Source organism: Helobdella robusta (assembly GCF_000326865.2).
Source record: "Helobdella robusta unplaced genomic scaffold HELROscaffold_41, whole genome shotgun sequence".
Classification (NCBI taxonomy): Eukaryota; Metazoa; Annelida; class Clitellata; order Rhynchobdellida; family Glossiphoniidae; genus Helobdella; species Helobdella robusta.
The window spans coordinates 1,171,043-1,198,148 of NW_008704941.1; the positions used below are offsets into that span (position 1 = coordinate 1,171,043).

A 27,106-nucleotide genomic window follows, 5' to 3' on the forward strand; every position below is an offset into this window, starting at 1 on the left:
TTTGCAAATATTTACTTTGTATGCCTCACACTTCGGTGCGAACTTAAGTTTGAGTGCATGTTCGTGTTCATACTCTTCATTAGGCTTGCATGTGTTGGGCTGTTTGGTAGGCTTGCTATATTGTTGTGTTGTCTATTGGCACGTTATTCGTGAACGCTTTTTATGATTTTCAAACAATTTCATTTAATAATCAAACTTAATACTGGAGTGAAATACCAGTCCAGTTTGATTAGAAATAAATTAAAAGGAGCTATAATGAATCAAAATGAGCCATAATGATTTTTTAATTGTCTTTTTTATGTTTATCCAATGTTAATTCGATTGGTTATTTGTTTGAAGTTTCAAATTTGTATAAAGACAATTATAATCAGTTACAAATGTATCAATTTGAAGATATTACAAAATATAATAAAGCACTTAACTTGTCCTATTTGGAGTTGACCAAAAAGTATTTGACCTACTTTTAATACGGAACCTACAACATACAATAAACTAACAAAATAGACAATGCTAAACAGGCAAGAACATTTTATAAAGATGTTACCAAATAATCCAATGCATTTTGAAATTTTATAAATTGATTAATATACTATAATATATTAATAACAGATATTTTGTTTTTTCAAAATTTTTTGGCTGATGTGTAAAAAATTTATTGCAAACACAAATCATTTTCGTTATTTCGTTTATGGGTTCATTTAAATGATATTTTTTCTAAAAAGATCTGCTGAAAAATTCCAAAAGGTTTCAACTGTTCACTGCCTCTTCATGAACTCGATGAATTCCTTCTTGTCAATCATTCCATCCTTGCCATTGTCAAGCTCCAATATCGCGTTCTGTAATTTCAATTATTAATATTATTATTGTTATCATTATTATTAGTATTGGTTGTAATGGTGGTGGTGCTAGTGGTAAAAAATTATCAGTGATAGAATTCTATAATCCTTTTAAAATTAAAAGTTGAATTTAATGTAACCATCAACGTAAAAGACTCCTAATTTTATTTTTTATAAACCATTCTGACAATATTATTATTTTTTTTTAGTTATTAAATGAACTGTTATTACTGAAAATAAAATTATGAAATTTATGGGCAATTATAAACGTCAACTAAACAAATTTCATCCCGACGAGTCAACCTGCGTGGCAGCTTCCAACATCTTCTCATCCAGGTCACCCGACTGATCCATAAGCAGTTTGAAGATTTTGAACAATTCATTCTTGTCCAGTTTGCCGCTTTTATCTACATCCAACTCGTCAAAAGCTTTTGAAATCAGTTCAGGGTTATGACAGAAGTGCTCCATTTCTTCCGACTTGACCTTTCAAACTTTCCTACAGCACTCTCTGAAATTTGTTATTCACATGTCATTGGCGGTAACTAAGTTTATGAATGACAAATTTTTTAAACCTATTTCTCTATTGCTGTATTACTTCTCTATTATTTCCTACTAAAGCAATTGAATTGTAAAATATATTTACCAACTAAAAATTAAAAAAATACATTCGGGCCTACCGCCGAAATTGCTATGATTCATTTAAAAAACAGAAGCAACTTGAATCCGTCAATTGAGCGTAATACATAGAGGTAGGCGGTTCGTTGCTAACTTGGCTGGAATGTAAACAATGGATATGCGTGACGCGCGCGTATGTATGTGCGTGTGTATGTGCGTGTGTATGTGCGTATATGTATATATATATATATATATATATATATATATATATATATATATATATATATATATATATGTGTGTGTGTGTGTGTTTATCTGCGTATATGTGTATATATATATTTGTGTGTGTGTGTGTGTGTGTATGTGTTTGATCGTTTTTGTTGCATTGACTAGTGAGTATCAGTGAGTGCGAAGCTTGTATTTGTATGCATAGATATGCTTGTTTGTTAAACATACAGGCATTTGATGTTATTGTAATGAAACTAATATTGCATGGAGCGTGTTTAATTTTATTGGTTAAAAAACACCATTCAATGTTTAAAACTTTAGTTTTTTGAGAAGGAAACAATATTTGCTACCCTTAAAGTTTAAATGACATATTTAAACATCATTGAACATGAAAAGATATAAGAAGATAATAAATTCTCTCAAATTTTTCCCTTCTAAAAATATTTTAAAAATCTGAATGTATTTGAATTCTCAATAATTTTTGTTACAAAATTACATTACATCATTTGAAATATGATTTTAATTGCGAAATTTAAATTAAAAAATGTTGTTTATTTGAATTTGGCATTATTTCATTATAATGAAACAGTATTGTAACGTTTATTACAAAATTGTATGTAAGGGACAGCAAATTGTCGTTCCAGTGTCGCTTCATTTTCATTCAATGTTTCATCATGAACTCAGTGAACTCGTTCTTGTCTATCATACCATCGCCTGTTTTGTCGAGTTCTTGCATCGCTTCCTGTTTAATTATTCGTTTGTATGTTTGTTTGTTTGCATGTTTGTATGTATGTATGTTTGTTTGTCTCTTTGTTTATATGTATGTATGTTTGTTTATTTATTTATTCTGTTTGTTGGTTTGTTTGTTTGTTTGCATGTTTGTATGTATGTATGTATGTTTGTTTGTTTGTCTCTTTGTTTATATGTATGTTTGTTTATTTATTTATTCATATTATTTGGTCATGTTTATTGTAAGCGAAAATTATTATCATTATTATTAAAATTCACCCTACAACAGTTCTCTGCAGAATAATGGAAAAATTGCAACAAAATTCCAGAATCAACTCAGCAGACTGAGGCAAACAAGTCAATCAATACAATTTTCAAATATCTTTGAAAATAATAAACAGACAAAGAATTAAACAAATCAAATGAGAGAGAGAGAAGAACAAATATCATTTATAAAACAAAACTTTTCCTTATTTTTTCACTTATTTAATTTATTTAAAATTGCATATTAGCGATTTAATAAAATTAATTAGAAACCCCACCTGAGTGATATCATCAAGGAGCTTGTCGCAAGCGTCCTTGCCGAACTCCTTGAGGATCATCTTCACGAGGTTCTTCAGCTCGCTCTTGTCAATCTTGCCACTCCTGTCAACATCAATCTTGTCGAATTCTTTCGAGATGACCTCTGGGTCGTGGTAGTGGCTAGCCATGTTTCTAGATACTTTATTTCTGCTTCATTGTGAAAAAATAAACCAACCGATATTTTTTTTTAATATTATTTAAGAGATTTTGAATGAAAAAATTATCTATAAGGATTTATTTTTATAACAAACTCAACCTTTTCAAGAAACCTGATACCGTTTAACTCGACAAAATAAGAGCGAATTGTCTTGCCAGAAAATTATTTGCGTATATGTATGTGCACATTTTGCTGAATGTTACGTGCTTACTGTATACGCGTTCGTGAGTTTACGTGCGAGTGTGTGTTGATGTTCGTGTGATTGTATGTGCGTGTCTTGTTTTTAAGTTGTTGTTGTTGCATGTGTCACGAATCGATTTGTGATGAGTAGATTGTGTTTACCTGTTTAAAGATGCCTCCGCAATTGCTGACGACTGTGAGCTATGCGTCATATTCTAAACATTTTAAGATTTGCTTCAAAATATTAATTTTAGCAACATTTTAACTAAAAACTCTTCTCTGTCAAATGCATCTCATGGTTTTATTTTTTTCTATCACCTCTTTGTTTCCAACAGTTTATTTGTTCTAGTAATTTCATTTTTTAATTTCATTCATACGCCAGCAAAGTTTTTCACCCAAGCAATTTACAAATGATGGTTCTAGAACAAATGCATATTTTTGAAGTTTTTTGAACCCAGAAAATTTAATTTTTTTGTTTTTGAACAGTGCTTATATTCATTTTTGGACGATTGATTTTTTGAGATATTAAACAGTATTGTTTATTTTGATAACTGACCCTTCATAAATAGAACTGAATGTTTTAACGCAACAAATAATTAGCAACTAACATTTTTATTTGAAAGATGAAAAATGTTAATTTCACATGATCAGATAAAGTTGATAGTTTATTTTAGAGATTGTTATTAAAATATTTCTAATTTTCCTTCAAAATTAAAAAGTTTGTTTATTTCCAAATCACTTTTTTATTCAATTGACATCGGCGTCATTTCTTTTGGAGATTTCTTTTCAATGTCTGTTCATGAACTCCATGAACTCAGCCTTATCTATCATTCCATCACCACTTCTGTCCAGCTCTTCAATGGCTTTCTGTAAATTTTTGTAAATTGTTTGGCTGAGTCAACTTTATTCATTTGTGGTTAGTTTTGGGGGCTTGTTGTGTGAGCATTGAAATCTCAAAAAAAATTATATAGATTGTAGTTTATTTTCTAAAAAATTTTCGTTCCCATTCAATTTCTATTTAAATTTAAAATTTTTTAATAATTATATGTTCTTATTTTTAATGTCATTTTAAAAGTATCTTTTAAAAATTCCAACAAATCATCACATCACCTGTGCTTCAGCTTGCAGGACGCCATCGTCGACAACCTGGCCTGCATGCTCGCACAGAAGTTTGAAGACTTTGAACAGCTCCTTCTTGTCGATCTTTCCACTTTTGTCGGCATCCAGTTCGTCGAACACTTGCGAAACAACTGCTGGGTCGTGGCAGTGGCAAGACATTCCCAAATATCTGCTGCTTGTTCGTCCGTCTGTCTGTTGTTTAGTGATTTGTTTGTAAATTCAAGTTTATTTATAAGTTACTATTCGATGGAGAGTTGAACTTTTTTAAAAAAAATGAAATCAGTAAATCTTATACGTGTGGCTCTTTAGAAACGTAACCTTTCTGAAAAGTTTGAAATAAAAAAAAATGATATAATAATGAATTTCAAATATAACCTTTAAAATCTACAAAAAGTTTGCTACTGTGACAAATGACAAAGCAAAACTGACGTAACTAGATAAAAGCAAGTATAAATATATATGTTGGAAGTTTTTTAAGGATTTTTACATGCGAGTGTGTACATGTGTTTGCCTGTGTTTACGTGTACGTGTGCCTGACGTTGCATGTGTGTAAAAGCGTTTGTACAAATTTTCCTTTGTTTCTCTGTCTTGTGTCTGTCACATATCGATCGGAGCTTGGTAGTTATTGTAACAATAACTTGTTTGTAGTGGCTTCCATAGTTACCTCCTCTTTTGTCGTCCTTCCTGCTTGCTCGCCACTCCCTCTTGTCTGGCTTTATTCCATTAGTGACATGCGAGCTGTGTCAAACGAATGAACTGTGTTATGAATGAGATGGTCTTGTTTATTTTAATTTATGATTCAAAGTTCATCTTATTGTCGCAAAAATGACCTTCAATCTAGTTATTTTTTCATTCCAAATATAATTTATTGTTTTTGCAAGGTATAATTTTTAAATCAAATGATTAATGCTAGTTGGACACGTTCAAACATCACACACACAAAACCACCGATAAACTTTAAAGCAACACCTGAACTTGTGCCATGTCATTCATTCATTCGTTCATTCATTCATTCATTCGTTCATAACCACGCATCAACAAAATCCAAAAAATGCAATAAGACATTCATTTATCAGTTTTTATCTTAATCCTTCCAAATTTGCATCTTTAAATTTGCATTTTCTCTAAAATATTGACTCTGTGTGTGTGTCTGTATGTGCGTCAGGCGTGCGTGCGTTTGTGTGTGTATGTGTGTGTGTATGTGTATGTGTATGTGTGTGTGTGTGTGTGTGTGTGTGTGTGTGTGTGTGTGTGTGTGTGTGATTGTGTGTGTGTGATAATGGGTGTGTTCGACAAGTTGTTAACGTTTGCATGATAAAAAGACGAATTAACATCTGATGAGTTATGAGTTGTGTCAAGCGTTAATAAAACCTGATCTCCAGTTAACCAAAATATTTTCATAAAAAATTGAATCGTTGGTTATTTTTAACAATGTTAAAGAAACATAGATGGCGATGTATTTCAGCTAATTAAATTCAGGATGATTTTGCGGATAAAATTCGCAATAGAGTTACATAAATGAGATTATTTGTATTGAAAAACTCGCTCAATAATAATCAACGTTGTACATTGGACATCGTACAATCCCAAAAAAATCCGTTATAAATGGCTGCTGTATTTCATAAATTCTCACGTTGTTCTAATATGTTTGCATATTTCACTATTTTTTGCCATGAGATAGTACTGCACATAAACGCTATTTTTTTAATGAATTTTATTATTTAAGTAATAAATTTATTAATTATTAATAAAGAAACTATTCTCATGTTTGCTCATATGAGTTGGCTGAAGAAGACTTAATCAATGAATAAACAATAATATATAGGTGCATTCATATCTTTTTAAATATTCAGACAGGAATAATTTATTTGAAATGTGTGCGTGTGTTTGTATGCTGGTTACCTGGACACGAACTGTAAAAAAATATTGACACATGACTGTTTCATTGTCTGCTGCATACGAGTGGTGATGATGAGTATGAAGATGATGATGAATGATGATGATGTTGATGGTGAATGATGATGATGATGATGATGATGATGATGAATGATGGTGATGTTGATGGCGAATGATGAGTATGAGGATGATGATGATTTGAAAATTATAAACAATCTATGTTGTTTGGAGCAGGCATGTATTAACGTGCAAAGCTTCAGGAGGACTGAACAACACGTATGACGATCGATCAATAAAGCACAAGAAAAAACATACAAGAACAAACATGAACGAATGCTAACATATAAACATGAGATAAACACAATAACATCAACAACAATAACATAAACAACAACAATAACAATTGATACTTTGAAAACAAAAATAACAACAATAACAATTTCGACAAAATGGCATTGAATGCAATCACATTGTAGGTTAATTTCAACCATGATTAGCAATTATAACAAAGTTAAACAACAACAACAACAATAATATTAACCATAATAATTAATACTTTGATTACCAATTTTACTACGTAATATTAAAAATGATTATATAATTAAATAATTGATTAATAATATTATTAATATCACTGTTATTTTTATTATTATTACTACTGCTGTTGCTGCTACTACTACTCCTACTACTACTACTACTAAAAATAGTTGTTATAAATAAAAATTGCAAGAATATTAAGAAAAATCAATATGAGTCATCCTCAAAGCCACCTGCCACAGATCGAACAAAGTTGCAAATATTTTCAATGAAACATTCATCATCATTATCATCGTCGTCGTCGTTTTCATCTTCTTCATTAACATCATAATCATCATTGTATAGTCTTTTCCTTCGTCATCATCATCATCATTGTATAGTCTTTTCCTTCGTCATCATCATCATCATCACCATCGCCATCATCCTCATCATCATCCTCATCATCATTCTCATCATCATCATCCATCATCATCATCATCCTTATCATCACCATCATCATCATTATCATAAACAACATCATCATCATTATCAACATCATAATCATCACCACCACCACCATCACCACCATCATCATCATTTTTGTAATTATTTCGTTTTTAATTATTTTTAATAAAGTAAATAATTAATATTATACGTCCCATGTACCTGTCAATTTATTTTATATGGTGGTCATTCATCGATTTTAAATAGAATTTTTGGCACATGTAAACATATTTCTACATACACATACATACATGTAATTTTAAGTTTTGTTATTAATATAAGTTATAATTTGATAGCGCCTGTGAAAACTGCTATAACGAACGCTATATTAAGTTTTTTTTAATAATAATAATAATAATACATATGTACAAATTGAAAGAGAGAGGGAGAGAGAGAGAGAGAGGGAGAGGGAGAATGTTCATAAGTGAATGAAATTGTTCTCTTTATATTGAATTGTAGATCTAGTACGGCAAAAAATTATCAATGTGGAAGATGACGATGCTTCATCAGCATGTCAGTATTAAACTCAATGAATTCTGAATGTTAACGACAAAGACGACGAAGACGACGACGACGATGATGATAAGGATGATGATGAAGTGAAACAAGTGAACGATAACCCAAAATGTAAATAAAACTGTAATAATAAAATGATAACAAAGCTGCTTTCATTGGGAGTGATGTGATAATGAGATTTAATCAGTCATATTAACTACAACAAAGCTAAATATATATAGATATACTCACAGATAATAGTTGCGAATAACTTACCTCCATTCTTAAATTACGATGACGTTTTTCACAGTAACAAAAACAAAAACAGTTTTAAGAATAATTTTTCTACCATCGCAAAAATTAAACATCCAAAACAGAAACCACATCAGACCGAATGTTTAAGTAACATTTGACATTTGGAGGAATCATAAAAGGTTCTGAAATATTTTAAATACAAACCCATTGCTAACGTTTTGACGGCCATCAGTTTAAAATAACTGATGGACATTATTAGTTATTTTATTACAAGTTAACCATTAAGAATTTTCATGGAGTTTTATTTCTCCTTCTCAAATCGTCAATGTCAAGATCAGTATGTTTAAAGCTGCATCATAGCCAAAAATTTTCTCAGCGAGGGCTTACAGTTAAATTTGTTAAAAATAACTTTGTGGCCTTTTCTGGCTAATCACTCAACTTTTAACAGATTTCGCTTTTTCAAACCGCTGAGTTTCTGCTAAATTTACATTAATTTCATTTGTGTGTGGTGGCTGAAATATTAGTTCACAGTCAAAATTTGTACAAAATTTTTTTCAGACTTATGCTTAAATTACTTATACAACAACCAAATAAAACATTTGAAGTGTACTGATTTATATTTCAACAGATTCAAAACTGCAGTATAAAGATCTTTGATAATCGTAGACATTACCTAATAAAAGTGAACAAACAGCCCTTCAATAATCATGTCCGTGTTTGCGTTCAAGCAATTTGTACCGCGGGTACCTTCAAGTTTGGTGTTGCACATGTACGAAGAAATATTTTATAGGGCGGTGCTGGAGGTTGACAGGGAGACGAACCCAGCCAGCATATTGGTGGAAGCTGTCACAACGCAGAAAGATAACACCAACCCCGAAGGCATCTCCCATTCCATAAGGTTCACTCTTTTGTTCTCCCCTATCCTGATGTTTTATTGGTTTTGTTGGTCCATTCGTTACTCTGCTGTGTGCTCTATTGACGTCTTCTTTCTCAGGATGTTTGGTATTGGCCAAAATTTCCGACTGCAGAATGATGAACATGCTTATTAATACACACAATAATCTTCCGATTGGAGTGCACAACGTCATACACTGGAGTACGCTAACCTTAAACTACACTGGCGTTCATAATAATGAACAAAATCATTTACTACATGCAATAAAAAAAGCGATTAAATCGAATCACACGCAGGCGCACACACACGCACAAACATCAATTACACATATTTCTATTCACTGAAAATCACACAGACTCTACCTCCGCGGGCCCTTGAGGCAAAAAAATTTTTATGTATACGGTGGATCTGCCATACTTACGGCACCTTGCAGCTTCGAGTTCAGCTACAGGGCAAAAAAGTATAAAGATGCCGAATACACACTTCCTCCCACACAACCTGCAACCAAGGGCTCGGCTAAGGTCATGCCTTTTGATCCCGATTATGTGAGTGTAGTAGTGTGCTTATTATGTTGTTTCGAAAATATCTTGAAAATTTTTAATGCTCTCAACAATGTTTAAAATTTTAAGATTTGACAGTTCCATTATTTTTCATTTGGATTTTAATTATACACTAGAATAATACAGAACGAATCGTGCGGAAAAAATATACAACATAAATAAATATGAAATTTTTAATAAAAATAACTAAGTATAAAACTAAACTGGCATTCAACAAATTTTTTACATACGAAAAACGGTACATGAGAACTGGTAATAAATAAGATAATTTTATTCGCAAGATGGCAGCGTCTCTCAAGAAGCAGCCTAATTTTTCTAAAATATGTGAAAACTTGTATATCGGAGACCAGATGGCCATGGAACAAATTCCCATTCTGGACTTCACGCACATCCTCTGCGTTGACAAGGACATGCCTCATTTCAATTGGATGGATACTGTGAAGGTTCACGTCAGCCGAACGTTTTTCGTACCGTCGCTTAAAAGTTTGTGAAACTTTTAAAATACTCGTTTAAAGGTTAATAACTGGGTCATGTATAATTTTTCATTTATATCTAATACAACTTTCACGTAAAGAATTAGAAGATTATTTTATGCATCTATCTATTAATTTTAATTGTCAACCAATAATTTAAATCTACTAAAAAATTTTAGTAAATGGTGTAACTTATCAGCAGATCATTTTCAAAAGAATGAATGAATCAGAAAACTGAAATTTATATAATCGATTTTGTTGCTATAAATAAATTTATCACGAACTGTTATCATTAACTCTCACAAAAAATTTTTAACAATTTTGCCCTCCAACATATTTTCTGTATTGCAGAACTTACCAAAGGCTCTCATGAGGACAATCTGAGAACGAAAAGCGAATCTCACATCTACAGTCAACAGAACATAAACAAAAACCAAAATGAGGAGGAAGAAACCGATGAGCACAGTCAAATGAGGAAAAATTTACAAATTGACAAACGAAGAAGAATGTCCAAAATGCCCAAATACCCAATTGCTGCTCACCTCAAAAAAACGCACAGCGAGAAGTCGCAGAACAAAGTTGTCAAACGTGCCGACAGCAGTCAGAACGATTTTTTCAACGAACACTCAATATTCAGCGAAGAAGCAAAAGATAAAACCGCTACGTCTAGGAAGGGAAAAGCTAGTAAGAAAGCAAGTAAGCGAGGAAGTGGTACAAGATCTTCTTTGAAAATGAAACTAACAACTCTTCCAAAAAAATCTGATAATTCTTTGAGTGAGTCCATAAACGACGTTGAAAGTTCTAATTCTTTGAGCAGGCCACAATCATTTTTAAAAAAACTAAACTTTTCTGCTGAGAATGACAACTTGGCCTCAAAGTTTTCAGCTTCAAGTAGAAGAGAAAATAAAGGAATTTATTACCAAACGCTTTTGTTTCAAGGTGGTCCAGAAGGCCCTTTAGAAGAAGATATTTTGAAAGACGCTGTGCGTTGGTTGAAATTGTATTGCACTCCCGATAATAAAGTTTTAGTGGCAAGTTGTCATGGTTTTCGAAAAGCAGGTGCTGTTGTTTTGGCATTCTTGTTTGCCCACAACCTTTCAAAATCTTTTGACGAATGCTTCCACATGTTGAACTGCAGGAGGCCAGTTATGATGTCTGTTAATTTAAAGACAAAATTGGAAAAAATGTACCCCAGAAAAATAAATTGAGTTGAATATGGAAATAGATTCTGATTACTTAACTTTTGGTTATAACGAAGAGAAGATTATTTTACATAAAGTTTTTTATCGACTAGTGAGCAAATGTTTCAGCTATGTAGGAAAAAGTTAAAAAAACTGAAAACTAGAGACGAAAATCATCTGTAGCGCTAAAAAAACAGTTAGACAAAAGCCTAAAATTTTTCCATAATGTCAAATCGAAAGATAATTCGCTGCAAATATCTCTACTTAAGAACTGAGAAAAGTACGTTGCAATTTTCATATTTTTCATGTGTTTTCATGAAATAAACTTGTTTAAAAAAAAAATGTTGCAATTTTCAACATTTTTGTATTTTTGGAAGATCATTCTTAAAAAATTACTGTTTGTGAACTAACTCACCGTTAAAAAATTTGCTAATTACAAAAATCGATGAAATTATTGATTGAATAACTTGAATTGATTTGTATTTGATTACCATTGGGCTTAAACCAACCATATTTAACTTTTAGCTTTTTAATTATTCGATTTGCCAAAACCAAACTGAAATTAGCAACCCTATTTTTCGACAAACGTTTAATTACGAAAGATATTTTTTATTATCAAATATATTGTGTTGTCTTCTTCACAAAATGTTAAATGAAAATAAATAAATAAAACTGACAAAAATGTTTTTGGCACTAAAATGTAAAGAAATGTAACCAAATTTATGTCAAATCGCGCGGTGCGGAGAACGATGACCACTGATGAACATTGAAAACTGATGAACAATTAAAACTGATGAACATTGGTGGGATGATGACGTTGATGAAAATAATTAAGACAATGTATAAGGTAAGGTCTAATATTTTTAAAGGACTAGTTTAACAAACGTTTGAATACAGTTTTATTACATTTTTTACATAAATTTTTTAAAGTTTTTTAAAAAAGTTTTATTTAAGTGTCTTTTTCGTAGGTCGTGGTGATTTATTTCTAGCTTTGATGGCTTTTAGAATTGAAATGGTGTCCGATTGTGATTGATTTTGAGTTTGTTGATCTTGCAGCTGCTGTTGTTGATGCTGCTGCTGTAGGTGGTAGCGACGACTTATTGGGCTGTTTTGTAAACGCTTCTTTAAGTTTGCGCTGAACGATCGATCGATGTCTCTTGCAAACGGTGATTTTGAGACAAATTGTTGTGGTTCTTGTGCCAGATCTGGTTGCTGCTGCTGAGTAACGCTCGGCGCTGCAGACTTTAAAATACTTTTCAATAAAACCGGATCAATTTCTTCGCCACTTTCAGACTGCAATGAGTCCGAAAGCTCAAAAAAATTTGGGTTGTTTGTTTCTAAATTTTTGCAGTCGTTGCCTTTAGTTAGCGTTGTATTGTTTGCTGTTGGGTTAAAACTTGTCGAAATTTCACCAGCATTGCATAAAGAAAAGTTATTCGCTGCTGAAAAGTTTGTAGTAGATGGATTAGTGGTGATATTTGATGCTTTTCGACATTTTAAAGTTCTCTTTGCAACGTTCTGTTGGGACAGGCCGTTGTTGTTTACTGTTCCTAATTTATTTGATCGTTCCAGGTTGGGCGAATTGTTGTTGCTACTGCTTTCGCTGTTGCTGTTAACTGCTTGGCTGTTATAATTAGTCCGCTTTGTTGCTTTGTTGTTGTAGTTGATTGGTTTGTTAGTATTTAAACTGATGTTCGCACTGTAACGCTGTCTCCTCGCCAACACACTTTCATTTCCAGAACTTACGAGTTGTTTGGCAGCATTGAAAATTTGATTGTTGGTATTACTATTATAATTATTACCATTGTTGGCATTGTTGTTTGATAAGTTGTTTTCATTTGTTTTCTTGCCGTTGGTCAAACTGTGAATAGTTTCCACGCTGGTCGTTGTCGAACTGTTGGTTGTGGCAAATGAGGATGACGTCAAAGAAGATAGGACGCTAGCGGGAGGAGCAGACGTTGTTTTCAAATCTTTAAAATTTGCATCAGTCGCTTCACAATTGGTGCCGCTACTAACAGCACCATCATCATCCTCATTGCCATTCCTTCTGCATTCTATTTTATTAACAATAACATCGGCTGCGTTACTGTTATTTATGCTGTTACTACGGCTACTTTTACCAAGGACATTAGAACCACTGTTTGCAATATCAGAAGTTTTGATGATTTCTTCAACAATTTTCAAATTTTTATTTATGCTGCAGAGATTGTTAGAATTTTGAGTAGGGTTGTCGTCGCTGTTATTACCACTACTACTTACGCTATTGTTCGAGTTGCTATTGACACTAACACTGTTTGAAGATTGAAAGCACTCGAGTCTGTGGCGGACAGTTTTCAGTTTGCTGATACATTCTGCCATCTTTTCGACGACAGGTGGCGAGTCGGTCCCGGTGGAGGCGTCGTGGTGTGTTGGCGCAGTAGTGTTTGTGCCTATTTCAACGTAAAGCTTTGATGCGTTGTCCAGTTTTTGTCGTTGTTCGCGAAATTGTTGCTGGTGTTGTACAGCCAATTGCAGTTGCTCATTTTGATGCGACGATTGTTTTTGCTGCTGATTAGGCTGTTGTAGGATATCTAGCGAGTTGTCGACGTTGTCGTTCATATTTGTGGTAAGCTTGCAATCATTACTGTTAATGGTATTTATGTTGGTATTGACATTTCCTTGAACAGACATCAACTGTTGTTGCCTTTGCAAATTGTTTGACAAAAACGGGTGAACGATAGCCGAGCTTCTGTTGTTTATATAATGAGTGACAGATTTCTGAGCTCTTAACAAACTCTTTTTATTAAGCTGCTCGGATTGACCTAACTCAAAGCTGTGAAGTTTTGTAAAATTTGATTTTTTCTTAAAGTTGTTGAAACCATCATCACTGACGTAATTACCTGAAACATCAAAAACAACGTTGCTAAGGCTTTCGACGTTTTCAGTTTGGCGTTCACTACATTGATTATGTTCTTCGCTTTCTTCATCAATGTTTTCGTTTATGGAACTAAGAGATGAGATTGAGTCTGAAATAATTTTTTTTGGTTTTCCGATTATACCAGCTCTACAAAAAACATCCACTGGCGCTTTTTTTTCAACTAACCCGTTGAACATGGTTGTTTTATCACATTTTATGAATTTAATCGGCGAACTTGCTCGGTCCGTGGTATCAAGTTTAAATTCTTTATTATTTTTTGAGTGGCAATTGAATTCTGTTTTCTCTAAAAGGTTTAGTTTTTCTTTAAAAATTTGTGCTTTGTTATCCGGCATAAAATTTGTCATCGTACCTCTGCTTATAGACATTTGCTTGGGGGTTTTTGACTCTAAGAAATCCCTGTAAGCCGATGAAACGTTAGTAGTGGTTGTTGTGGTTGATTTGTCAGCCACAATTGTAGTTGCAGTTGAAGTTCCTTTATTTACATATTGAACAGAAGAAGGTAGTGTTAAAGTGGATTTGTTTTCAAAAAATACTTTTTCTGTCATTGTACCAGCTTCCATTTTTTCAATTTCTACATTTTGATTTTCGATTAATTTTTCTAAACATTCTTTGCTGTTTTCAACTTTTGAAATGACCGTTGAGTTTTGATTGAGTGACTGTTGCAATTTCAAGTTTCCGTCAATTTCCCAAAGCTGACTTTTTTCATTTTCATCTGAGGATGAAGACGACGACGAAGATGACGGTGATGAAGGAAGATGTGAATGCGATTGATTGCATGTTTCCAATTCTGAAATACTCTTCAAAGATTCTAAAGGAGTTGTATCCACGTTGTCTTCGTCAACGATTTCCTCTTCATTGGAACTATTAATACTATCAACAACTTTTTTGTCTAAATGTTTGTTTTCGAATTTTTGTTGTTCAGCACGGGAATTAGAAATAATATCACTATGAATGTCACTGTCCTCATTGTCAACGTCGTCTTCATTGTCTTCATTATCAAAACTACTTTCAAGTATTTTAACAGAGCAGCTCGAGATATCGCTACCTTCGTCGTCGTCGTCACTGCTACTGTTATTTGTGTGGTCGATGAAGTTGTCATTGATAAAACTGTTGATATTTGAGTTGTTGGGGTTGTTCATGTTGATCGTATTGTGGTTCTTACCTATATCCCCGCCGCTTAAGTATTTGTCAGTTTTGTTAGTAAATATTAAACTTTCTCTATAACATGAAATGTTGCCATAATTCTTGTTGCTGATGTTGGCAACTGAGCTGTTGTTAATATTATCGTCAAAACTAACCACATCTTCATTTTCGCTACTGCTCAACGATTCAGTAGATTTGCTTTCATTCTTGTTGTGAAGTAATATAAAATGACCGAAAACAATGTTTTTTGCTGACTTTTTAAATTTGGGAGGTTTCGCAACTAAATTTGGTATTTCTGTGAAACTCCAATTAAGCAAGTCATTCATTTGCTCTTCCAGCTTTCGTTTTGCCAAAAAGAGTTCCACGTTTTTTCCATCAAGCAGACGTTCTGTCAGTTGAAATAATTGGTCCGTAGACGATACAGCCATTTCAAAATGTCGCCTTTTCTTTAAAAATTCAATTACACTTTCATCATTCAGAAATCTTTTCAACTCAATCAATGACTGTTTCTCGCAGTCATTTGCAAATTTTACGATTTCCTCTGCTCTCTCCCGAATGGCAATTTCAGTTTTCAAAAAACATTCTTCAAAATTATTTATTGCATTCAAGTGGTTTTTCATTTGTTCAAATACCGAACGACATTTTGCAACTTTTGACATTAGAAGTGGCAAATTTGTTTTGATAGCGTCACTGAACGTGATGATTTTGTGTGTTTTATGCTCGTAAAATGTGCACATGATGCAAACACAACTGTCGCACGTTTCGCAATAAAATCGAACATTTTCTCGTTGATGTTCGGCACAGCACAGGTCTCCTTTCCTCAATATCTCTACCCTCACCAAACTGTGAGATTGAGTGATCTTCGTTTCCATGTGCACCTTTGCGCAATCATTGCACAGAAGTTTACATGAACAGTCCAAACATTCGACGGTTGCCAGTTTAGGCAAACGATGTTTCGTTTTGGTCCTTGCTGCATTAGGCGATGTTTGATTCTGCTGTTGTTGCTCATTTGCTGCTGCACGCATCAAATCGTTATTAATTTTGTTGTTAGGGTTGACATCATTTTTAAAGACGTCACAAGATTCGACGGGGTCACCATCGTCGGCCCCCTCGTCATCTTTATGACATATCTCACAAATCAACTCCAAACCAGCATCTTCTGAAGCATATTCTTCTTCCTCGTCATCATCATCATCATCCTCATCACCATCTTCATTGTCTTCCTCCTCATCATCGTAGTCTTCATCGTCAACATCACCGTCATCATTTTTCATCCTGAACTTCTCACCCCGTTGATGCTGCTGCTGACGATGACGAAGACGACGAAGATGGCGATGACGAAATTGGTGGTGGTCTCTAAAAATTCGACTGTCGTTTTGGCAGACGCGTCTAATGAGGCGATTGAGGCTGTGGACGAGGGAGCTGTTTGGTAAAACTTTAACTTTGCCCTCCGGTATGTTGGTAGCCGTCGAACACAAAGGACACTTGAGAATATCTCTGTTATAATTGTTGCTGCTACTGACATTTTTGCTGATAGTAATAATATTGCTACCGTCGTTGTGGTTGATCGCCAATAAATTATTCTTCATTTCATCATTATTAAATGAGTCCACAAGTTCTTTGATGGCGAGGCTGCTAATGTTGCAAGGTGGTTGTTCATCTTGAACTTGTGACTTTAGCTCATCTTGCTGTTGTTTGTATTGTTTGAGCAAACATTTTTCGCAGAATGTATGCAAACAATCGAGCGTTTTGGGTTTTACGTAGGACTTGAAGCATACTCTGCAGGTCAATAGTTGGTTGTAGATTTCTTTAATCAACTCAACATCAACATTGTTGCAGTTTATGTTGCCGTTGTTTTCTCCTTTATTGTTTCCAGAAAAACGAGTGTTGTTGTTGTGGTTGTGGTTGCTGTTGTTGTTGTTGTTGCTGTTGTTGTTATCAAGAAATTTATAGTTTTTTCTCGCCAGGAGATTTTGTGTTGTTGTCGACAGATATTTTGTAGCAGCTATAATTGTGGCCGATGACGATGCTGATGATGTATTGGCAGATGATGAAGATGACGATGATAACGATACCAGTAATGACGACGATGACGATAACGTCGTTTTGTGATATGTAGACTGATAACTTGTTGTCGAAACAGCAGGATATAATCTTGAGAATGATTTGGGTATGTTGAGATATGACGAGGAAGGCGATGATGATGGAGTTTTCGTTGCAGGCACATTCAAATTACTGTAGTAACTGTGGTTACTGCTGTTGCTGCTGTAGTAGTCGTCGTAATTGTTATGTTGCATGTGGGAGTTATAACGGTACGATTTCATAGGGTTGGTCACGTTGTTGTTGTTATATGTTGATGTTGCTGATGATGGTGAGTGAGGCACTGGTTTCAAACTAGACCAATGTTTCAGATAATTTGAGTTGAGAGCGGATGACGACGACGACGAAGATGAAGAGGAAGATGAGGAAGGTGATGATAACGCTTGCAGGTAACTTGTTCTGTAACCTGATGCCATTTTATGTTCCTATGCTGAAAATATTTTTTAGTTTTGTTGTTGGCTGAGTCATGGAAGAGTTTGCGTTATATCATCGTGTAAAACGAAATCTTTAAATTTTAAATTCAAGAACAATAGAGATACATCTGGATTTATTGGTTTATAAAAGTTATAATAAACAATTTTAATACTTTGTTATATTTTGGGTAACCAACATTCTAAAATTATTTTCCAAACACTCTAAAATTATTTTTCAAGAAACAATTTCGTAAACATTTGAAAAAAAAACAATAAAAACTACAAATTATGATCATACCTAAATCAGTCAGCACGAATGTTATCACTGAAAAACAAAGAATATTTCTCGAAAGTTTTTCAGCGTATTGCAGGCAGGCAGTTATATTCTTCGCACTACTTGTAGACGCTTTTCTGCAGAAATAAATTACGATTATACAAAACTAAATTAAGATTATACAAAGATAAATTAAGATTATACAAAATTAAAGATTACACACACAATTCAATTAAATATAAACTGTTGCTTAATCGAGAAAAAATAGAAACAATACGCCATTTGATAAGATTAAACTTTAAGAACGGCCCAGTAGTAGTACTAATTAACATCAAGTGTTTGACTCATTCACTGTATGTGTTTGTTTGTATGTTTGTTTGTTTGTATGTATGTTTGTATGTATGTTTGTATGTATGTTTGTTTGTGCATGAGTTAGTCTGCTTCTTTTTAGTCAATTATAAGAACGAGTCAATTAGAAAGATTTTTAAGATCCCATTCGATTGACGTGGTGATGAAGAAGATGATGATTACCTCACAAATTAACGTAAGCTATGATAAAAATAACATAACAAGAGGAAATGACAAAAGTACGGGGGAGAGTAGTCACAAATAAGAAACTGTACATTAATAAAATTAAAATTAAAGGGGTTAATCGAATAGGCAGATACCCACATGTGAAGATTGAAAAACACCTGGCAACGAAACGAAACGAAATTTTATTTGCTTCTCAAAATTGAAAGTTACAACACCGTAGGACGACCACAATAGAATTTACATACAAATTCATCTAATATGGCCACCCAAACAGAAATGTTCTATATTTAAAAACAAAAATGTTCAGCTGCTGGTACAATTAAGATCAATTGACATTGTAAGAGATTAAAAGCAGTTCATCTCGTTATGAGGACATCTTTGGTGTTCATAATAGCCTGCGATCAATCATTATGTCAACCGTGCAAAAGGGCATTGTGTTTATTTTATCACACATTATTATTGAAAAAATTATCTACGAATACTTTTTTCAAATTTATTTCAATTAAATGAATAACGTATTATTACAGTTTTACTTTATTTATATTTGAGTAATAAATTGTCTTATGTTTATTAGATCCGTCATTATTTTTGTAAAACTAATTAATACAATATCTAATTGTGTAGAAGCTACATCAATCAGACTAAATATATGAAGGAAATAAACATGGGTGATAGCAGTGCAAGCCTAAGCCTGCCTGTGCCTATTGATGAGAAATTTGAGTGATTCTTTTTATCAATCATTATTCAAAATCGCGTGCACATGCACATAAGTCTAGGTATTGTATTAATATTAGGAATTTAAATGAGTACAAGTAGAAATATATGCGCGAATTATTTCAAAATGCCGGCAAGTACTTCAAAATATATTCTATTGATTTTTGTATGGTTGCCTAATGGGATTTCCTGTGGTACCTAATTTCTGTGGTGTCGTTTGACGTCCAGTTTGTGATATGATGTCCACTGGCAAATGTCTGAAACTGTCGTGATATGTGTATTTATTAATTTTATTTACACGTATATGCTTTTGCGGATGTAAATGTGTGGCTGACCTTTAACCTGAGTTGGGCGGCTTGATGACCTAATGATCAAAGGCGCCTGGCCCTGCTTTGCAGTTTTCGGGTTCGATTACAAACTGAGATCACAGTTTATTCGCATAAGCTGTTGATTGTTGATACCTCTTGGAAATGATTAGGAGAGGGAATGATGACTTCTAGCTTTAGTAACTTCTTCTGAATTAGGGAAGGGTTTGTTTTGATATATGGTAAAATCTATTCAAAATTTTAATTTAAAACTTGTGAACATGTAAACAATGAATAATTTAATGACGCGTGGTTTTTGAGACCAAAAGTATTAAGAAGTAAAATTCAATGAATCTTGTGAATGTCATACCATCAAAAAAATTCAAATTCAATGAATCTTGTGATCGTCATACCATCAACATTGACTTTGGTGATAGCAGAGATGATTAAGATGTTGATGATGACAAATTGCGTTAATGGTAGTTGTGCTAGGCGTAACGGTAATACAAATAATTGCACTTAGAAAGAATTGAAAGAATGCTACATTAAAAGTGGAAATAATTATCTCAAATAAAATCTATAAACATAGCGTAATTAAAATTGCACGCGAACCAAGACAGCAGAATTGATGATGTTAACATTGCTGCTGGGGAATCAATTATTATATGTGGAGTAAGATAGTTTATAACAACAAGATGGTAAACATCTTTTGGTTAACTCAGTTTTTTGGAGGGATATTGCTAACTTTTATTTCCTTATTTATGCATGTGTTATTCCTTCTTATTATTATTATTATTTCTTATTGTTGTTTAAAATACTCTTTTGTGTTATTCATAATGCTCGTTTTTATTATTCTTATGACGTCTCAGCTATCGGTTTTCAACCATAAAAACATTCAAAATTTTATGGCTATAACAACATTTCTTGACTTTGTCAAAAATTGACGTTTAAAGTCCTTGTAACATAACAGACGAAACTAACCCTACAATTCGTGTTTTTATACATTAAGCATTCGCCAAATATAGATAATAATAAAAAGTAAGATTAGATAATAATTATAAAATAATTTTGTTAATAATAATAGTCTTGTTAAATAATAAAAATTACTAATAGTATCTTTTTTATAAATGGGCAGAAAAGCATCGCCAGAGTAAATAAAAGTGATGCTGATTGGAGACGAGTGTACTAAAATTATTTTCTATCATGTGCATCTGTTCAATGTATTGTAATTACACAGTTATATATATATATATTTTGATAATTTTAACTTTAAAAATTGAAATAGACTCTAATCTTGTTTGTTTGTGTATATATATATATATATATATATATATATATATATTTGTGTGTGTGTGTTTCGTATGCGTGTTTGTGCATGTGCGAATTTATGTATGCGTGTCTGTGTAAGTGTCTATGTTTGTGTGTGTTTGTGTGTGTGTGTGTGTGTATCTCTGTGATATAAAATACAGTTATTATTTTATCGCTAATAAACAATTCTTACTTTTCAAGCAGTTTTCGCCTTAATTACAGTTATAAACATTGCGATTATCAGTGCTGCAGTGCTATAGCCATCAGAATTGCTCCGAATTATATATATATATCACCATTTTATGTCGTAATATTGAGTCGTTATTATTACGAACATTATTACTATTATTGTTATTTTTTATTCTTATTATGTTTTAATTATTTTTCAACATGCCGATATTAAAGTTATTCAAGAAAGTCTAACTACTACGCCAACAATATGAAAAGAACGAGACAAAAGAGGCCACATAGTATATCAAACAGTAGAAATAAAGATGAATACCAACACAAATAAATCAGTGAGCCGATGATGATAACAAACATTAACCAGGTGTTTTTCTGGTAAATGTCAGAAATTCAGGATGAAAAAATAATTAAAAAGACGAGCTGATTGAGTAAATTAATAGCAAAATAGAAAAAAGCTATTGATATAGCATCTAAAAACTATATTTTCTTCACAAATTAAACGCAAATGTAGTTAGCGTGACTTTTTAAATGATATCACATATGCAAACTAAGCAGTGATGAATTTATTACACATAAAAGGGCTTTGAAAGAGTTGTAGGAAAAAAAATTATATTATAGTAAAATTATGAAAATATATATGCAACACATAAGTACAAACCTGTAGAACTAGTACTTTCTTACATTGAGAAACACACTCAAACAGAACTAACAATTAATTTTGTTACAATTCAACTATTTTAAAAGTAGATAATCAATAACATATAAATAGAATTTTTTAGATTTCTTGGTATGTGTTTATAAAAATGATACTTAATGATACACGATATCTAAGATACACGATTATATCCCGTAGGCAGTGGTAAAAAATACACACACGCGGTATGCAATACAACTAACTTGACGCAACTTCGTTTGTATGCAGCTCCGTTACTTACCTACTAACGCCTTACCAGAGTAATTATAAAGTGTAGAATAGCGCTTGTAAACGTGGAAGTTATAATTAGTTATAATTAGTGACGTTATTATTGTTGTCGTAGCAATCAAACAAATAGACTCCAACATTTCTTCGGAAATGATTAATTCATTCTATGTTGTTCCATGCTATGTAAGGTGGTGATACAATTGTATGATGTTGTTCTACGTTAATAGCCGATCGTGTTTGAAACGCAGAAAAACGGCCAACTATTTTTCTTAATGTTCGATCACGTGTAAATGAATAATAGAAAAAATTAAATGTTAATTTAGCAAATTTTCAACGAAAGCTACACAAAACATTTCATCGTTCTTATCAGAAAATCTCACTAAAACATATTTTTTGCTTGTTAAACATTGAAGATATATATATATATATATATATATATATATATATTATTAATATATACATATATATATATATATATAACTTTCGCAGTTTTTTCTGAAAAAAACATCACAATTTGAATTTGTAATTCTTAACAAAATATTCAGCTGTGTTTGTACGACTAATTAAACAACACCAGCATATAGAAAAAGATTGTAATATATTAATTAATTTGTGGAGTTTTTAAATCACATTGTGTCCTAATACAAAAATTAAAAAATGCACACTTGTTTTAAATTAAACACAAAAACACATTAAATATAAATTTCAATTTTTCATCATTATTATTAATATTATATTTACATATATTTATATAACGATTGTAAACATGACCCTTTACACAGGTTTCGTTATACACTGGCCTTAAACAAAGGTATCATCATTTAAATAAATAAATTATGTTTAAACGAACCATGTAAGATGACTCTTATACATACGTACACACTCAAACAAACACACAAACACACACGCGCATACACACACACACACAACACATGCATGCATACATACACTCATGGACTCACATTTTATGTACTGTAAATATACAAAAATATAACAGCGTTTGTGTACTTATATGAGACTATTATTTATAAATGCACATACAAACATACACACCACACACACACACACACACACACACACACACACACACACACACACATACATACACACACACACATACTTGAACACACACATGAACACACACATTTATTCACACAATCAATGACATATACAAACTCACTCACTTACACAAACACACACACACAATCGTATAGTATATACATTCATAAACAAACATACATTTGCAAACAAGTGAATACAAAACCACAGAGAGAGAGAGAGAGAGAGAGAGAGAGAGAGAGAGGCAGACTCATTCAAACAGACAGAACAAATCTTGATGAGTCAGCTTGTACTACTAACTTAATTACAACGCTACTTCCACAAACAACAAGTTGGCTCTTTGCTCTGCTATATTACTCTAAAGCGAGAGTGAAAACAACGCCGATTATGCTGGGAATATTGATTGAAATGATATTGAAAACTAAATCTGATTATAAAGATGAAAATGATCATGACGTTAACGCAGAAAATGACTAGTCCAAACAATGAAGATGACGACAACTTTAACGATGTTGAAAACGCCAAAAATTACGTCATTACAAATCACCTCATCATGTGACTAATGATCACAACGATGAAGATGATGAGGCAAATAATATTGAGCCAACAATCAATTCTAAGAGATTTAAGCAGCGTTTTACCCCGAACTAACTTAATGTAACTGAACCTCCGTGAGTAAACAAGCAGAAGATGAACGCGAGTGATTTGGTGCAATAATAATAAATGGAATATGAGTGTGTGTTTGGTGTGTGTGTGTATTTAGTGTGTGTTTTGGTGTGTGTTTTACATACATTTGAAAGAAAACAAAACAGCAGATGCTAAATCAAAGAACTGGCAAATTAATTATGACAAAAACAAGGACAAAAAAATACACCACACAACAACCCATCGTAACAACAAATATATATATATATATATATATATATATATATATACTAAAAAACACTTGATAGATAATTTTAACAACACATATGATGATAACAAATTATTAATAGGATAAAGAAAATAATGATAAACATCATATCATGGAAACAAAATAAAACTAACAGCTGATGTTTCTACTACTGGCAACTGCAACTACAATACTTGAATGTAGTCGAATATGAAAGAATCCTTTGTTTTTTACAACAAAGATACATGACATCATCTTAATTCGATTGTAACTGTTACTTCTTTTGGGTAGTTCTTCATAATTATTCTTTCACATAAACACACGAGGTTAGTTAGGCCGTGTTTTAACAGTTAAACGGTAAAACTGGAGTTTTAAAGTTTAAAACAAAAATTCTTATCAAAATAAAATTACGTCCGCAAATCTTATTAGTATAATAAAGCTAACGAAATACTATGATTAAAACTTACGAGTATTATTAACCCCACGATTAATATTATATATTAATTTACTCTTTAATTAATTAATTTAAATTTTCACAATAAATTGATATAATTACAATAAAATGCACCAATTATCACCAAACTTGATATCACTAGGTACTAAACTAAGACTAGTGCTTTACTATCGTTCAAGTTCATTTAAATTTAATTATACAAAGGTAAAAACGACAATTTCAGCTATTGATAACGTAACACTCAACATTTTATCAGATAATAATAATATTATATTATAATCATACCAGAAATGTTTTATCTAGAAGTTTTTATTCATATTTATTTGTAATTAAATTTTAAAATAAATATAATATAAAATGACTTGATGGTGATCCACATATATTTTTCACAATAATTTTATAATATACTAAACATTATTATACACATTCCATAAACACTATTATAGGACAGTATAATAAAAAATAATTATTACTTCATTTATTTTTATTGACTAGATAGTATATCAAAATTAATTACGATTTGATCATTGCACTACTTTACAAAACACACACATCACAGCTCTCACTAAAATAATATAATTATATATATATACATATATATATATATATATATATATATATATATTATAATTATATATATATTATATTATTATTATTACTTTTAATATTATGTTTAATGCCAAATAAACAACAGGGAACAAATGTTAACAAACAATGAGACTTTTATAAACTGTTGTGTTATGTTATATACAACACGTATACATGCACAGTTCAAACACAACAACACAATTCTACAACCGCAATCCTAACAAACACGAGCTTGCATCTTTAGTTCACACTATTTATAACATTTGCTATATAGTCCTTAGTATTTTTAGTAATTTAACTGTTATATACTTGTATGTATGACTATGAATATAGATATATGATATATACATATATTGGTATCGTTAATAAAAGTATATATATATACGTGTGTATAAAAATTGGTCTATATGAAAGTTTATTATTATTTATTTATATACAAATAAATAGTTTCAATCAATCAAATTGTATATAAAACGCTATACAGCGCTCCCCAATCAATTTTGCAAACAGGTGGGTCTTGAGATCCGCTCTGAACCTCGTAAGTTATGGAGAAGTAATCAGAAAAGCAAATGCAGATTTAGCATAAGTGTTTAACACGAGTTAAGAAATGATAACATGAAGACTATCTTAAAGCGGCGCGTTTAGATTCAATTAATATATCTGATTAGCACTTAGGAAATAATTTAGATTGAGATTTATACATTTTTATATTTTATTTCTCGTTTGCGAACTGAATTTAATAACGTTACAACAAGTTATAAAAAACTCGAACAAAAATGCAAACATAATGTGTATGTTACAATGCTACATTTAGTAAACAAATAGTAGTAGTGAAACTACGGTGTCATTCAAGCGCCTAAAACATAAGAGTTCCACATTTTGGAGTTTGAATGCTCTTTTTACCGTAACAACAGAACAGCCTTGCGAGCCGGTGGCCTGACAAGACTACCAGCTGGTCGATTTCGACCTCTGCCTAGGTCTAGGTGTAGTTTTCTTATTTAGATGGGCTACAGCATTAATTGCCCTCCTCCATAGCCTTAATGTCATTCTGACTTGTCGTTGAAACCGTCGCCCACTTTCGGCTTCTTCAATTTCCAACATGGCTTCACGTTTGATTCGCTTTTGATAAGTTAGTGTAACTTCTTTGTTGCTATTAACTTTCTCCAAATTTTTGAATTGCTGATATAAGTAATGCCAAAAAATCGAAATCGTTGAAAGTTTCTTAAACCTTCAGGTATATATATAGTAATTCTATCTCAGTGATGATGCGAACTCCACCTTGTAAATTTCTCTGCAAGCCTTGTTTATTTGTTGTTCTACTGTTGACTCATTTTAAACATCGTAAACCTAAATAAAGTTTTATTACTTTAATGACCATTTATTCATTATAGGCGTCACGTTTGTTCATAAATCATTTTAAACTAATAGAGTGGAATAAAGTTGAAGCTTTTCTTATTGTATAAATTAATTTTTGTCTCATCAAACAGCTAATCCCGTCATCCTGTGCAATTCTGAACGTTTTATGATTGTGTTGAAAGTTGTAAATTGTAAACACTTGGTGAATTAATAATTAATTAAAAACTTATTGTAAATTAATTTAAAACTGTAAAAATATGTTAATTAATTTATTAATTACTACGTTGGCTAATACGATTAGAAATTTTTTAACGTAATAAATTAATATTTTTAGCTTAAGCAAAAATTGGAATATTCAACTGTTTTCAGGTTGAATGTTAGCCTCCTTTAGATTTGGTTTTCATTCTATCGCCCGCAAAAATAGATTCGACTTGATTCTTTTAATTTACCCAGTCCAAGGCTATTTTAATTAGAGCACAAACATTTTGCATTAAAATCTTAATTAAAATTTCCACGCGTTTCATTTAATCCATACTCATAGGATGCGTTATTTAATTGAAAGTATCTTCATAAAACACTGTTTTCAAAAGCCTCTAGTTAAAAAATTCAGTTCCCTGGCTGTTCAAACTTGTAAACTCAGCAGCAGTTAATGCTATCTGCTGGAAAAGTAACTACTGAGAACCTTCAGAATTTTCACAGTAGGACACTCACAACTTCTAA

General features: G+C 32.0%; 4 protein-coding genes across 4 annotated transcripts; 2 read left to right on the top strand and 2 right to left on the bottom strand.

Annotated features, from left to right (window-relative positions):
* Positions 1-4,113: 4,113 nt before the first annotated feature.
* Positions 4,114-5,435, bottom strand: HELRODRAFT_177200 (hypothetical protein; the record flags this gene model as incomplete). The annotated part of the gene is made up of 4 exons (XM_009025402.1): positions 4,114-4,194; positions 4,438-4,638; positions 5,085-5,184; positions 5,416-5,435. 4 exons carry the CDS (start codon positions 5,433-5,435, stop codon positions 4,114-4,116), a joined length of 402 nt encoding a protein of 133 aa, XP_009023650.1.
* Positions 5,436-8,819: 3,384 nt separating this feature from the next.
* HELRODRAFT_177201 (hypothetical protein) lies at positions 8,820-9,627 on the top strand (the record flags this gene model as incomplete). The annotated part of the gene is made up of 2 exons (XM_009025403.1): positions 8,820-9,010; positions 9,363-9,627. 2 exons carry the CDS (start codon positions 8,820-8,822, stop codon positions 9,625-9,627), a joined length of 456 nt encoding a protein of 151 aa, XP_009023651.1.
* Positions 9,628-9,848: 221 nt separating this feature from the next.
* On the top strand, positions 9,849-11,248 carry HELRODRAFT_177202 (hypothetical protein; the record flags this gene model as incomplete). Its single annotated transcript, XM_009025404.1, has 2 exons — positions 9,849-10,050; positions 10,392-11,248. The coding sequence occupies 2 exons, from the start codon at positions 9,849-9,851 to the stop codon at positions 11,246-11,248; spliced, it is 1,059 nt and encodes a 352-aa protein (XP_009023652.1).
* A 535-nt stretch (positions 11,249-11,783) lies between these two features.
* Positions 11,784-17,797, bottom strand: HELRODRAFT_193046 (hypothetical protein; the record flags this gene model as incomplete). Its single annotated transcript, XM_009025405.1, has 1 exon — positions 11,784-17,797. The coding sequence occupies one exon, from the start codon at positions 17,795-17,797 to the stop codon at positions 12,167-12,169; it is 5,631 nt and encodes a 1,876-aa protein (XP_009023653.1). The 3' UTR covers positions 11,784-12,166.
* Positions 17,798-27,106: the final 9,309 nt, after the last annotated feature.